The sequence below is a fragment of the Geospiza fortis genome, unplaced genomic scaffold (assembly GCF_000277835.1).
Source record: "Geospiza fortis unplaced genomic scaffold, GeoFor_1.0 scaffold286, whole genome shotgun sequence".
In the NCBI taxonomy this organism is placed as follows: domain Eukaryota; kingdom Metazoa; phylum Chordata; class Aves; order Passeriformes; family Thraupidae; genus Geospiza; species Geospiza fortis.
In genome coordinates this window covers 1,253,882-1,267,579 of record NW_005054444.1, presented here as the reverse complement: position 1 = coordinate 1,267,579, position 13,698 = coordinate 1,253,882, and the positions used below count along the sequence as shown (strand labels likewise).

Below are 13,698 nucleotides of genomic sequence, written 5' to 3'. Positions count from 1 at the left end.
CTTTCCCTGCCTTGGTTTCCTGGGCAGAGTGCGCTGGGGTAGGCAAGGAGGAGGGGTGACCTTGGCCAACCACACCACTTTTCATGCTACTTTTCTTGGGTGGCTGCCAGCTGGTTTCCTAAACCTTAGAAGAGCCTGCAAAAGTCGAAGCACTGTCAGGTCTGTGCTCCAGGCTGAAGGGCAGAGTGACAACTTGGCCTTATGAAAGTTCACGGTTCTTGGTGCAGGAATGTCTGGGCCTCCTTTTAGTTAAATGCTGTCATGTGTGCCATCGAGAGAAACAGCCCTGGAGATACTTCTTGTGGCATCCATCCGCCCCTTACAAACTCCTTGCATCCTTTATGTGCTTATTAATCATGAGCCAAGGCCTGCTCTGAATCACTGGGTGCTGGAAGATCTGCTCCTTTAAATCTCACATTGTTACTCACACTGCTTCTTTCATTTTGCCATTTTCGTCTATTTCCCTCTTATTTCTGTGCTCTGGTTGCTTTGCCTTTCCCTTTTTAACCAAAAAGTCCCAGGCGTCACCAGAGTGACGTTTTCTGTTCCTGCCATTCCCCTCCCAGTCCAGTGAGGGGCAATAGAAGAGCTGATAAGAGCAGGTTTTCGCCCAGCCCCACATTATGGTCAGCGAGGCAACACCCTAGCAAGGTAAATGGGTGGGAGGAGAGCCAGGTTTTGGGGTGCCACTTTCAAGCTGTCAGTTGCTGTGGAAAGCTCCAGGCTCAGGCAGAGTGCCTGTGGCTATTCCCATGTGGCTACCTGCCATATAGCTTTTCTGCATGCTGCCTGCCCAACAAAGGCAGCGGGCAGATGGACTCCTGTGTGCCCCTGTTGGGTTAGGTACATAGACTTTAACCCCATCTTCAAACACCCTCATACCTCTCTCAGAGAGAACCCCGTGGTGGAAATTGAGGCTTACAGCTGTCAAAGCCTTGAGGGAGTGTGTCTGTCACAGGCTTTCATGTTCATGTCTGTTGTGCTCTCATGTTTGTGTCTGTTGTTTGTGTTTCTTGCTTCTTTTCTCCTTTCCTCTCTTCTCATGGGAGAAGGAGCACTTTTGTCCTGAGCTCAAGCTGCACACGATACATTTCATGGGCCTTTGGGATGACAGGTCAGCTTTAGTTCTACAGTGTCTTGCTGTGGTTCCTGGCTAACAGGAGACTTTCCTGTTTTCCAGGCCCACGTTCCCAGCATACTCATTTCTTCCCTATAAAGTTTTTACTGCACAGCCTGCAGGATCCAAGCATCCTGTGATACCACACGAAGTTTTAGCTGGCCATGCAGCCAGGTCACTGATGTTCAGCTTCCTCAAGGCTCTGCTGTCTAGCCCTATGCACTTAACACTGCAGGCCCTTGCACCTCTTCTGCTGACAGCCTCTTCCTGCTTGCAGACAGAATCCCTTTGCAATCCTCATGGCCCTGCTCCCCGGGGCTGGAAACCTGCCCCTCTACACCCCTGGCTGTTCACCAGCCCCTGCTCTGGGTGCTGTCATCTCCTAGTGGTAGCAAATGCCCTGGAGCAGGCAAGCCTTGAGTGGCAGGCACCACAGAGACAGGCATGCCTCTGTAAGGAGAGTTACAAGGGGAACACTACCGCAGATGTGGCCACCTTTCTGAGGTCCAACAGGACTCCAAGGCTTTTCAGTGATTGCTTAGTAGACTCTCAGATTAGGACAGAAGAAGGAAAGGTTTTGTAGGATGGGTGGGAAGTCCATTCCTCCGGGGGACATCAGTGCTTTGCTCTGGACATGTATTCTGGTGATTGAGCAGTGTCTCAGTGTCACAGCTCTCAGGGTGACTGGTAAGGAGGTTGGGGGACATTGGTTGGGCTCAGTAGTCAGAAGGTGTGTGCTGAAATGGCACTGCCCCATTCACTGCACTTCCAGTAGGAGGAGAGGGGATGGACCATGCAGGACAGTTTGCAGAGGAGTAGCTGGAGGAGGGAGGGATGGGCAGATTCATCACTGTAGTTAGGGGAAAGAGGACTGACTGGTATCACAGCCCTTCAGTCAGGTTGGCCTGAGAAGGTCTCGGCCTCTCTCAGACCCCAGTAATCTGGCATGTGACACATGTTCTTATTCCTGCAGCCTGAATGACTTTGCATCTTGGCAGGTTTTGTCTTCACTAGGAGCCCAGATTGTTCAGGAAACTTTTCCCTTAGGTCTTTATCTCAACTTTGCCATCAACAGAGATCCTTTATGACATGTACCTGGACAAATTAGAAGGGGCTTGAATGCCTTCCTCTGCACTCTTTAATTTTGTCCCCTATGTCCCTGGTACAGGATTGCTGCCTCCTTTCACCCATTTCACATACTCACCTTTCCTCTCCCTCTCCTTTTCCGTGTGAAATTTCTCTCCTTCATTCTTCTCTCACCAAAAGCCCCTCTCAGACAAATAGCTCCTTCCACCTACAGTGTCTCCAGCAGTGGCGCGGTCTGTGGTGGGAAACAAAGGCAAACAGGAGTGAGGCAATATCCAATGCCTGATGTTCTCCACCTGCTGCCCTCACTGTCAGCACTGGCTGCTCTGCCCCACTGTCAGAGGTTGTTTTGTCTCTGTTGAGTGCCTTGGTATTGCTGGGCAGGCAGTTCTGGGGAGCCCAGACAGCAACACAGAGCTATGCTTGCAGTCATGACAAGGCCTTTTTACACCACAAGCAGACTGAAATATTATTGAGGCCATCTGGAGGAGGAGAGTTCACTGTGAACCAATATGCACTACTCTTTTGCACTGCTTTTGCACTGCTCTCTGCCCTGACATTTCTGCCTGGCAGAAAGGAGTCATGAACATCCCAGAGGGGACTGAGCTGGGAAGCTGCTCGCTCTCAGCGTGCTTGTCTGTGCTCACAGCTCTGTGAAGAAAGGAGGGTCACAGAGCTTCTAAAAAGCTCCTGTCTGGTAGGCAAGGAGCTCTACAGCAGGCAGGGAGCATGCTCATACCCTTACAGCTAAACATTTTGTCTCTTAGACCTTTTCTCATTTTCTTTTTATTTATAGAAATATCCCCAGCTTCATCCAGTTCTGGGAATTTCAGCCAATTCACACCAGATTCAGCCACCAGTCCACATTCCTCATCCTCATCCCCACAGCCTTCAGCTAAGTCTCAGAAGGGCAGAGAATATGGCGTGGAGGGGATCAGGAAGGCCAAGAGCCGGACAGCTTTCTCCAAGGAGCAGCTGCTAACCCTGCACCAGCGCTTCCAGAGCCAGAAGTACCTCAGCCCCCAGCAGATCCGGGAGCTGGCTGTTGCCCTGGGGCTCACCTACAAGCAGGTGAACACAGAGACTTTGACCCACAGTGTATCAATCTCACAGTGGCTGAGTGGTCACTTAAGGGAGTGCCAGGATGGAAGGATGAGTCCCCAGCAGGGACTGAGGCAAAGGTGCCAGCTGACAGTTGCTCCCCTGCTTATTCATGCCCAGACATCAGAAGTGCTTTTGCAGATAGAGGGGTCAGTGGCACCTCATTTGGGCCTCCCAAGTTGGGGGTCAGTCAAGGGTTCTGTTGCTAACACTCGTAGTAGAATTGCAAACCCAGTGATGAATATGTTGTTCACCACAAACAGTCTCTACCCTGGGCTTTGTAGCACTTCACAGATTTTTTTCATGCGCTGTGAACTTCTGAGAAACCCTGGCATGCATCTGTTCTCTGAATCACAGGGCTGCTGCAACATGCTGAAAGCTCTTGTTAGTGTCTCCTGGGTCTTATCTTGTCCAGTATCTAATAATGCTCCACACTCAGCTCTGCCTGGCTGCTTGACATGTGCTCCTTCCTCCCCATGGGTGTTGCTAGGTTCACACATCACTGCCCTTTAGGGTGTCTGCTGATCTCCAGGTAGGTTGTGTGTAGTGAAATGATGCTGCCTCCATTGTTGCCTTCCTAAAGCGGGGTGGGGGGGGCTGGGCATTAGGGCACAAGAGCTTGAAGTTATAAGTCCAAAATATTCCAGAAATTTGAATCTCAGAGCTGGGCATGATGGCCGGGATGCCCTGGGACTAAAAAAGTTATACGTGTATTGTGTAAATGCACACACTGAACTGGTTCTGTCAGGAACAAGGCAGGTGGGACAGTCTGCTCTTTCCTTCAATCCACATCCCTGCAAAGGCTGCTTTCACAGTGCAGACAAGAGCCCGGGGGGAAATGGCCCTGGAATTCGCCCCAGCAAGGAGCTTTGAATTTGGGAACTGCTGGGGACAAGGAGCAGGTCTTTCCCTTCTCTGTTCCCAAACATGCAGAAACAGCGTCTTAAAAGTTTGCCTGTAGTGCAGGGGGCTTGTAGAGGTGTCGGTGGATCTGATTTACACCAGTCATTCACGTCCATGTTCAGAATGAGTCCATTTATCCCAACTATCCCTGTCTCTTGACACCGAGCCACCCCCTCCCCCATCACACAGTTGCAGTAGCCACCTGCTGAGGCTGCTAGACAGACCTCTCCCCGTGGCAACACCCCCCCAGGAGTTCTTAAAGGCTTTTATCTGCTGCTGCCCATGTATCTCTGCCTCTGGTCACTCCCTCTGGTTCTTCCTGCTTGTGAATTTGGTTACATTTGTTCTTCCCTCTCCTTTGCTGACATTTTCTTTGCTTTCCATTCCCCTCCCAGGTGAAGACTTGGTTCCAGAACCGGAGGATGAAGCTGAAAAGGTGCCAGAAGCAGAGCCTGTGGAGCGAACGGGCTCAGTGTCTCACGCAAGTAAGAACACAGCACATGGCTCATCAAGGCTCTTCTGTCTGGGCAGATCAGCCCCCTATTTCCTCCATGGGGGCAACTGAAGCATACGAGTGTGAGCGTACCTGGCCTTCTGGTTTGCGCAGCACAGAGGCACAGGCTTGGCACCACACCATGTGTACTGGTGGTAGCCCAGCAGTTGGCTGGCTGTACCACAGAAACGTTTCCAGGGAAAAGCTGTTTTCCTCTTATGTGTATATGAATGTATATATGATTGTGTATCCACCCCTGAACTATGGGAATGGACATAGTTCTTCTTGCCCTCCATGCCATTGCTGCTGGTCAATATACAATAATGTGAAGGGACAGAGCCCCAGTACATGTCAGGCCTGTGGACACCAGTGGTGAAGCTCTGTGTTCTGACTCTCTGCCTTTCCCTTTCAGAGTGGCTTCCAGAGTGCAACTTACCTGGATGTGCACCCCAAATTCCACCAGGGCTACCCCATCACCACGGCTGGCAACATGCAAACCATGCCTGCCCCCTGTCAGCACTACGGAGCAGGGCAGAACGCTTACACAATCCTGACCAGCGAGGATGGAGGAGTCTTTGGCAAAGGCGGGGGGACCTGCAGTGTCCAGCAGACAGTGGGCTTCATTGCTCAGCACAAAGTAGACTTTTACCACAGCTACCCTGGCAGTGTGGAATATCCAGGCTCCAAGACAGGCGATGGCTGTAATTTTCACCACTCAGCCACCATGGGGGCTCCTTTCCCAACTGCTGCCAGCCATCATCTTTATCATTCCTAAGCACTGTGGATATGGGGTACTTGGGCAGCCAGGAATCAAATCTCATTCCCATCTCTCCCTTTGTTATTCGTGTGCTGGCCACCTCAGGGACACCTTGTAGCTAAAACCTGTTTTGGCATCCAGATGTGTGCCTGCAGACATGCAGCTGTGCAGAGACCCAGACCCGTTTGCCCAGGTACATGCACACAGAGCCCTTCATTTCTGTGCCCTTACATGTGCACACACACATTCCTTTCTTGATTGGCACAGACAACCAAGCTCCCTTATAGCAAAACCCAAGATCTGGCTACACAGCTTATGCCCTGGATCTTCTTTATTATGGATTGTGTAACTTGTCTAAGGGGAAGCACAGATTCCTTTGGGAATCTCATTTCTATGTATCACTGTACAGTTGTGTGTACATAGCACATGAAGCCAGGAGCTGTATGGAGAGGTGCTGGTCACTTACCTTTAACTTATGTTGGAGAAGTTTTTGCCACATGCCAGTTATCCATTTGAAGTGTAAACCATCAGTTTTGTATATCAGCCATGAGGTGAAGTGATGAAGTGTCTAATGAAGGGAGTTGTGACAAGTAGCTTGCAGAAAAGCTGATAAGATGATCTTATAAGCCCTTCCTTCTAGTCTGTGTTTTTCTGTGCCTCCCCCTGAGAAAACCTAACAGTGCATTCAATTTGGCAAATAAAAAAGAGTACTTTTAAAGATGTATTATGTATTTTTATATATCTCTTCTTTCCCACTGCAATAGAACATTGCAATATAAAAACCAGATGGAGCATAAATAGCCATAGCAACTGTATGCCATTGTTATTTGATGCTGAAACTATAAACAGAAATTTTTCTGTGTTATTAGTGGATCAGCTTCATGGCTCTTGGCAATGCCAGATATCTCAAGTCAAAGGAACAGGTGAGTAACTCACCCACCTTAAGAATTTTCCATATCCAGCAGTAGTGAATAGGGGGACTGTCATGGAGGTACTATAATTTCTAAACTTGTCTATGTAAGTATCTAAGTACATAAAACCAGATGTGTGTAGCAAAGTATATGCAACAACAGGCCTCCAGTTCCCTGAGTCACAGACTTTCTATCAATTTGATGATGATAACGAATTTCTCTTAATGCAGTGAAGTAGCTGCCATGGTTAAAGAAAAGAGCATAAAACGAAGGCAGTGATTTCTATGACTGGAGTAATAAGAGGCATGGAATTCAATTGGCAAAGCTGAATTTATGTCCCTGTGCCTCACAGCTGTTTGTTCCCTCTCTCATTCCCTCATGCAGACACTGACTCTACTGTAAACTGTATGGTGTGCTGACTTTGGCTGTGTTCGTTAATTTTCTTCACAGTATCTGGCATGCGGCTGTGTTTTGGATTTGTGCTGAGAAAGGAGTTGATAATACAGAGATGTTTTCATTATTGCTAAGCAGGGTTTGCACAGTGTCAAGGCCTTTTCTGCTTCTCATTATCTCTCTGACAGTGAGAAGGCTGGGGGTGCACAAGGAGTTAGGAGGAGACACAGCTGGGAAGACTGACCCCAACTGACCAAATGGATATTCCATACCATATGGCATTGGGGTCAGTGTAGAAAACTGGGGGGAGGAAGAGGGGGACATCCACAATGATGGCGTTTGTCTTTCTAAGGAATCATTACACAGGATAGGGCTCTTGTCCTGGAGGTGGCCTGCCTATGGGAAGGGGTGAATTAATTCCTTGTTTTGCTTTGTTTGCGTGTGCGGCTTTTGCTTTACCTATTAAATTGTTTTTATCTCAATCCACGGGTTTTCTCACTTTTAGTCTTCTGATTCTCTCCCCTATCCCAGTGATGAGGTGTGATCAAGTTGAGTGGCTGCATGGTGCTTATTTGCTGCCTGGCATTGAACCACAACACGTGGCCGGCATGATCTGGGGAAAGATAAAGCCTTTTGGATAGTGAGTCACGTAGTCTTGCAAGACTGTTTTTGAAAACAAGAGTGGAGAACAATTAAGTCGACTGAAAAGGTGCTGGCTAGCATCCGAGGGTGGACAATAGCGGCAATTATCAAGGCTCCCACACCAGAATGAAGATATTTTTCAGTTCTTCTTAAGCTAACAGTTCTGTTTACTTACCTGAATATAACCTAAAACCTTTCCATGCCAACCCATCAAAGGCGGCTGGAGGTGAAAAAAAATTAGCATGCAGCACGTCCTCACTACTAACTCTGGAAAAGGAGTCACATGTCGTGTCCTGCTCCTTCAGAGATGCTTTAGGACAGGCAGGATTTTGCTGTGGAGGCTCTGGGACTGGCTTGCAGAAAGCTGCTGTCTGTAAGAGCAACAGCTGTGGTCTCCCTGCTATTGACCTTCAGCAAAGTAGTGCTAACAAACAGTACCAAACCTTGCGGTTTCCTCAGAGACACAATTTTTCAGAGGTAACATCCAAAGATAGACCTTATTGCCACAGGTGGTTGTGGAGTCCAAAAGCCTGCAGCAATTCCTAACAGGCAAGCAAGCAGCTCCCAGGAAGAGAGATCATTGATGTCTGCTGTATCAGGAGCTGCATTCCCAATGTTCTGTGTAAAAAAAGCGGGAATGCAGCTACTGTTAGAGGGAGGCCCTCAGCCCCAGCCAGCCAGAGTGACACTGGGGACTGAGTTTCTTTACTGTTCTTTCTCTAGTATCTAAGCAATGACTTCGCTGGATCTTGGGGCTCCCCCAAAGCAGAAGTCCCAGTGTTGTAATTTGTAAACGATTTAATGGCCTGGACACTCTCCAGCTGCTAGACAGCAGATGGGACTTTTGTCAAGTATGAGAAATTAATTCTAGCCTGGTTATGAAAGATTCTCAGATATGACCCAAGGGCACTCTTCAAAACTTTGGACAGCATGAAGAGTACATGACCCTCACAGGTAGGAAAATACTTGGGATTGTGGTTTCTTGGGTTTTTTGTTTTGGTTTTTTGTTGTTGGGGTTTTTTTTTAGTTTAGGTTTTGTTTCCTTTTATTTTAATATCCAAGTGCAATGATTTAGAATAATTCATGCCTCATGACTATTCAGTATCAGCCAATATGCTGCTGCCCTCTGATGACGGGCCAGGCAAGAGACATGTGGCAATGCTTGACTGAAAATTTCCAAAACCCTGCTAGCTCAGCCTTCAGGTCATGCGGTGTAGTTAGATAGATAAATATGCTTACATATGCCTCTAGGGAAGAGCCTATTAAAGCAAAGATCATTACTTTCATCTGCACTGGAGAGACAACTGGGGCTGTGAGCCCTTGCTCCTGGATCACTCAGAAGAAACATGTAGCTTGTAAAAGCCCTGCAGGCCACACTGACATGGAGAGCAAGGAAGAGGTTGTTTCTACTGCTCTCCGTATTCTCCCTGTGGGATAGCTGAAACCCAATGAACTACAGAATAAAATCCTGGTCTGCATAATCTGTACCAGACCCAATTTCTTCTGTTTAGATGGAGTTCTCTGCATCACTGGAACTACATCTGCAGCTTTTTTGTCACTGCGGATATTGTAAATGAGGAGTGTATTCCCACAAGCTGTAACGCATATGAAGAGCTCCAAATCATCTTACAGCTTAATCCTAAAAAGATTTGCTAGCAAAGCAAATCATGTTTGCAGTGTACAGAAGTCACTGTTACACAGCAGAGTCACGAGAGGCAGCAGTCGTAACAGAGGTATAATGCATCCTAGCAGAAAGAGCTTTTGCTGGCATGCACTTTCTTCCTCTAAGGAACTAATACTAACACTTCTGCAAGGATGAGGCTGGAGGCACCTGCATCTCCACCAGGTTTGGTAGTAGTGCTCAATTACGTGTGCAGTTGTTTCACATGGTGATATGATTCAGGCACATGAAGGTAACAGAAGAGATCACCAGTTCTATGGAAAGACAGAGTCCTGTTTTCTAATTCCACAGGCTCTAGAAACACTTCCTGGGTGACTGTGAGTCCTTTCCAGCCCACCTTTCAAAACTCGAAGAACAGCTGGTCTGCATGCTCCCTCCAGCTACATGTGCTTGCCAAATCTGCACACAACCCAGGCTGAGCAATCAGGGGAATAACACAGCCATGCGGGAACACTCAATTTCCACAGAACACTCCCACAGTACATGGAGTAACAAACCACAACATGCAGAGCAATCATTCTCAGCCCCAGGGCTGTTTTAGCAACAATATCTGTTTTTGCAGAAAGACATCTGCCAGCAGAGTTCTGGCTATCTCCTTACCTTTGCAGCAGACACGTGGAAAAAAAACATACAGAGCAGCACAGGTAAACTGCAGCAGGCATCCTCTGCAACTGTTCTGCAAAGATCTGTATATTACTTATTTAAAGACTGCATCTTAAAAGAACCCCAAAATCATAAGCTGCTAATTCTAAAGATGAAAGACAAGGCATAGTATGTAGGACTTGTATAGGTGATTTTTATGGTTCACCTCTATTTTTTTCAAGTCAATTATTTAAATTCATACTATTGCTAGAAAATTACCCAGAATTCATTCAATGCTACTGGGATATGAAATCTCCCATCCAGATGAGAAAGGAGCTCTTGCTCTGTAATACAGAAAACCATGTCAACCTGGCATTTCCCCCTCTTCTGGGCCAGATTAACCTTTTTCTCCCGTTTTAAGCTTAGCAGCCCAAATATATCAGTGACTCAATCTTTTGTCCTTCTCTACATAGGCTCAAGCCTCTGCTCCTCTCTCCTTCCTGTACCTACTGTACCTTGCCTCGGGAGCAGAGGATTGCAGCGTTGCAACAGGAAAAGAGGGGATATGCTTTTGCACCCACACAAGCAGGTTCTCTTCGGCAAAGCACCGGCAGCAGTCTGAGCCTGAGCAGTCAGCTGCCAGTTCAGCTAATTGTGCTCGGTGGGAGTACCCATTGAATTACCCCTTTCTCCGACAGATGAAGGGTTTCAGTGGTGTAAAGTACTCTGAAGAACATGGGATTAAACCTAAAGACAATTTCTGCAAATTCGGAGTATGACTAAATAGCAACTTGGTTCTGGTTTTGCTGTAGTGCTGCAGGCAGGAGATTTAGTTACTTAGTCGCAGACTTCTGTTGCCATTTGAGGTCAGCACAAGAACCCCAACAGAGCTGCATATTTAATGAAGCAGGATTCCAGACCTCCAGTTGTGACCTTCTGGAGCACCAGCAGGAGGCCACACAATCTCCAGGACACTTTTGCTCCATCCTCCTTCTTCAATACTTTCTTTTGAAGCACCGCTGCTCAAGGGCTAATAGAAGCGCGTTACAGGGCTGCCCATCACTTCGAGCCAGCAGCTCGTCCAGTCGCCAGGCCCTAGAACCTCCCCCGCCCTCCTTGCAGTAGGTTACACACCTGCATATTAAAAACAGGCTGATAGAATTCTGTGGCTTGCTCCTTCAAAGCAATTACTTGATCCTACCTCTGGGAGAAACATGGTAGGGTTATTTTTCCCCACCCTTTCCTCAGTACTGCAGGTCTAACCTGTGTAGCACAACCACTCTCGTAGCCAGCTGTTCAAATGCAAGCTGTTGACAGCATCACAATATTAAAATAAAGTAATTTATTTTCAAGTCAAACAACTTTGTGAGAACATTAACATTAAGAACATTGAACATTAAACAGAAAAACCAATAAAACACAACATGAATAACATAAAACATGTTTGGTAACACTGCAAAAAACAAACTTTATGAAAAATTATTCAGCAACAACAAACATTCACCTCCTTTGCAGTGGAAGCTCTGCTGCAAGACACATGGGACAAGGATTAGAGATCAGCTGCTAGAGAGGCAGCAAAGAAGGTGAGACTTGAACAAACAGACCGTAACAACCTCTGCTGTTCACAGCTGCAACATTGCACACTGGCCTCAATGAACGAGGTTCAAACTCATCAATACCCAAAGCATCTCTGCCAAGGGTTAGCTATGAACAGACAGGCACACTTAAATAGGAAACTAGCTCCAGGCAGCAGGGTGCTGAGCCCCCCCATTAGATAAAAAAGCAGTAGCGGAGGAGGGGCAAGAATAACATATCGAACATGACTTCAAAACCCTGGAAATCCCATGGGTGAACACAAGAGGTGGGAGAGAAAAATACTCAAACCTGAGACTCATACCCACTCTGGGTCCCCATGGGATGCCAAGGTAACTGGCATTGATTCTGTATAGGAGAGCTCGAAAATGGTGTGACAGTGTCAGAGGAGCTCTGGAAGTTGAAGGTGTCTTCAACCTCCACGCTGACGTAATCTATATTGTCAAAGCAGCTGTGATAGAAGTTCATTTGCTGGCTTAATAAACCCATGGTTTGCTGGGTATTGCAGCTTGTCCCACCTTTTCCAAAGAGCCCCTCATCCTCCACAGAGGGGAACGAGTAAAGGTTCTGCCCATTTCCGTAAGTCTGCCCGCTGCTGTAAGCCTGGTGCACGTTGGACACGGCCTGGAAGTTCCTGCTGGAACCAGCAGGGAAGACCTGGTGGAATGTAGGTGCTATATCCAGGTAGGCAGCCTGATGAACCCCATTCTAGGAGACAAAGAAAGTCGTTCAGCAGTGCAGAACTACACCAACGACCCATTCTTTTGGATGGGTCCTCTTTTCTCCCTCAGCCCTCCCTTTTGGATGGGTCCTCTTTTCTCCCCCAGCCCCCCCTCCAAGCCGAACAATAGCGCCTTTTTCAGGCCCATAGTCCTCCCAAGAGACCAGTAATAGCAGAGATGACCGGTTAGTAATCTCCAGCACAACATGTCCAGGAACAACCATGCTGGGGGCAGGGGGAAACCAGCTTAAAAGCGATGCCATTGTAAGCCCTCTTACAAGGAATACAACTGGCTTGGTAATATTGAGTCCTGTGGCTCGTCTGAATTACCAGGTTGGACATGATACACTTCTCCCTGCAGACTGGAGGAGCTGTGACTGGTGGTGATGGGGGAGTTTACTCACCTGTGGTAAATACATCCCTTTATCCATCCACTGGCTCTCCTTTTGGCAACGCTTAAATTTCATCCGTTGATTCTGAAACCATGTTTTCACCTAAAAGTGATGCAGAAAGGACATAAATTAGAAATTAATTATAAGAGCTTACGATACATCCTTATTTCTGCTACATTCCCGTTTCTAATACTGTAAATAATTTCAGCAGCTAACAACGTGCAGCAGATGCAGGTGGCTGTAAAATCACAGAGCTGAGACATGAAAACTAACATTCCTATTCCTTAGATCACCACTGGATCTTTCCCGACTTCAAAAACCCTGCCTAAAACACCGGCCAAGGAATCAGGTGGTACAGCACCATCTCACTGCTGTGTCGCGGTCAGGGCTCAGGAGTGGCTCGCTCCTTTAGTCAGACACAAGCAGCTGCCGAGGCAAGGACACTTCCTTCCTCTAGGGAGAGCCCACGGTGCCACTCCGACTAGGAAAGGCCACTTGCACAGCAGCGCAGGTCTCTTTCTCAGAGACAACACATGTCCACGCAGAACACTAACCTGACTCTGCACAGCCCTGCTTGGCTGCTCTGCAGGGCCTTTCAAACACCTGCACGCAGTGGGGGGATAGTGCGGGAACCAAACGTAAGACTGAGTCATAGATTTTCGCACCCTCTGCTCTCTCACGTAAGAAGTAGCACTTGCAAGATAACGAAAGAAACTTCTCTCTGGGGTCCAATAAAAACGAAAACCACACACAAAACGAACAACAAAAAAGAAAAAAAGAAAAACAAAACAAAAACAGATCAGGTGCTGCTCAAAGCAAGATGTTCACCTGCTTGTAGGTGAGCTGAAGGGCAGCAGCCAGCTCCCGGATCTGCTGGGGGCTGAGGTACTTCTGGCTCTGGAAGCGCTGGTGCAGGGCTTTCAGCTGCTCCTGCGAGAAGGCTGTGCGGCTCTTGCCCGTCTTCACCACACCCTTGCCTTGCGCCTTGACCTTCTGGAGGGACGAGTGGGGAGACGGGCTCCCCGCTGCGGTGGGGCTGGTGGCGGAGTCGGGGGTGTGGTACTGCGTGAGCGTCCCGGAGCTGGAGGAAGCTGGAGAGTCAACTGAAAAGAAAAGACAACTGCGGTGAGCAAAATAACGCAGGGAAGACACAAAAACCCCTTTAAAGTCCAGCTTATCGGGACAATTTGAGATTGCGGGTGCCCTGGGGACCCGCTGGGGCTCGCAGCCGTTGGCAGCAAGGCACAGGTCGCCACATGGCAGCGGAACCCCTGCGCCCCTGCGGCCCGTCCCGTGTGGGCAGTGGCCCCGCTGGCACCCGGCTCC

At 48.1% G+C, this 13,698-nt stretch overlaps 2 protein-coding genes across 2 annotated transcripts in view; one reads left to right on the top strand and one right to left on the bottom strand.

Annotated features, from left to right (window-relative positions):
- Window positions 1-5,519, top strand: part of LOC102040680 (homeobox protein NANOG-like) — a 5,880-nt gene extending 361 nt beyond the window's left edge. Inside the window, exons 2-4 of the mRNA XM_005427429.2 lie at window positions 3,000-3,274; window positions 4,603-4,692; window positions 5,113-5,519. Of these exons, the coding sequence (XP_005427486.1) occupies window positions 3,000-3,274; window positions 4,603-4,692; window positions 5,113-5,475 (728 nt within the window). The 3' untranslated portion in view covers window positions 5,476-5,519. The remainder of the gene's footprint in view (window positions 1-2,999; window positions 3,275-4,602; window positions 4,693-5,112) is intronic.
- Window positions 5,520-11,340: 5,821 nt separating this feature from the next.
- The window catches only part of LOC102040514 (homeobox protein NANOG), a 2,660-nt gene continuing 302 nt past the window's right edge, over window positions 11,341-13,698 (bottom strand). The window contains exons 2-4 of the mRNA XM_031062294.1: window positions 13,201-13,492; window positions 12,385-12,474; window positions 11,341-11,967 (exon numbers count right to left, since the gene is read on the bottom strand). Of these exons, the coding sequence (XP_030918154.1) occupies window positions 11,545-11,967; window positions 12,385-12,474; window positions 13,201-13,492 (805 nt within the window). The 3' untranslated portion in view covers window positions 11,341-11,544. The remainder of the gene's footprint in view (window positions 11,968-12,384; window positions 12,475-13,200; window positions 13,493-13,698) is intronic.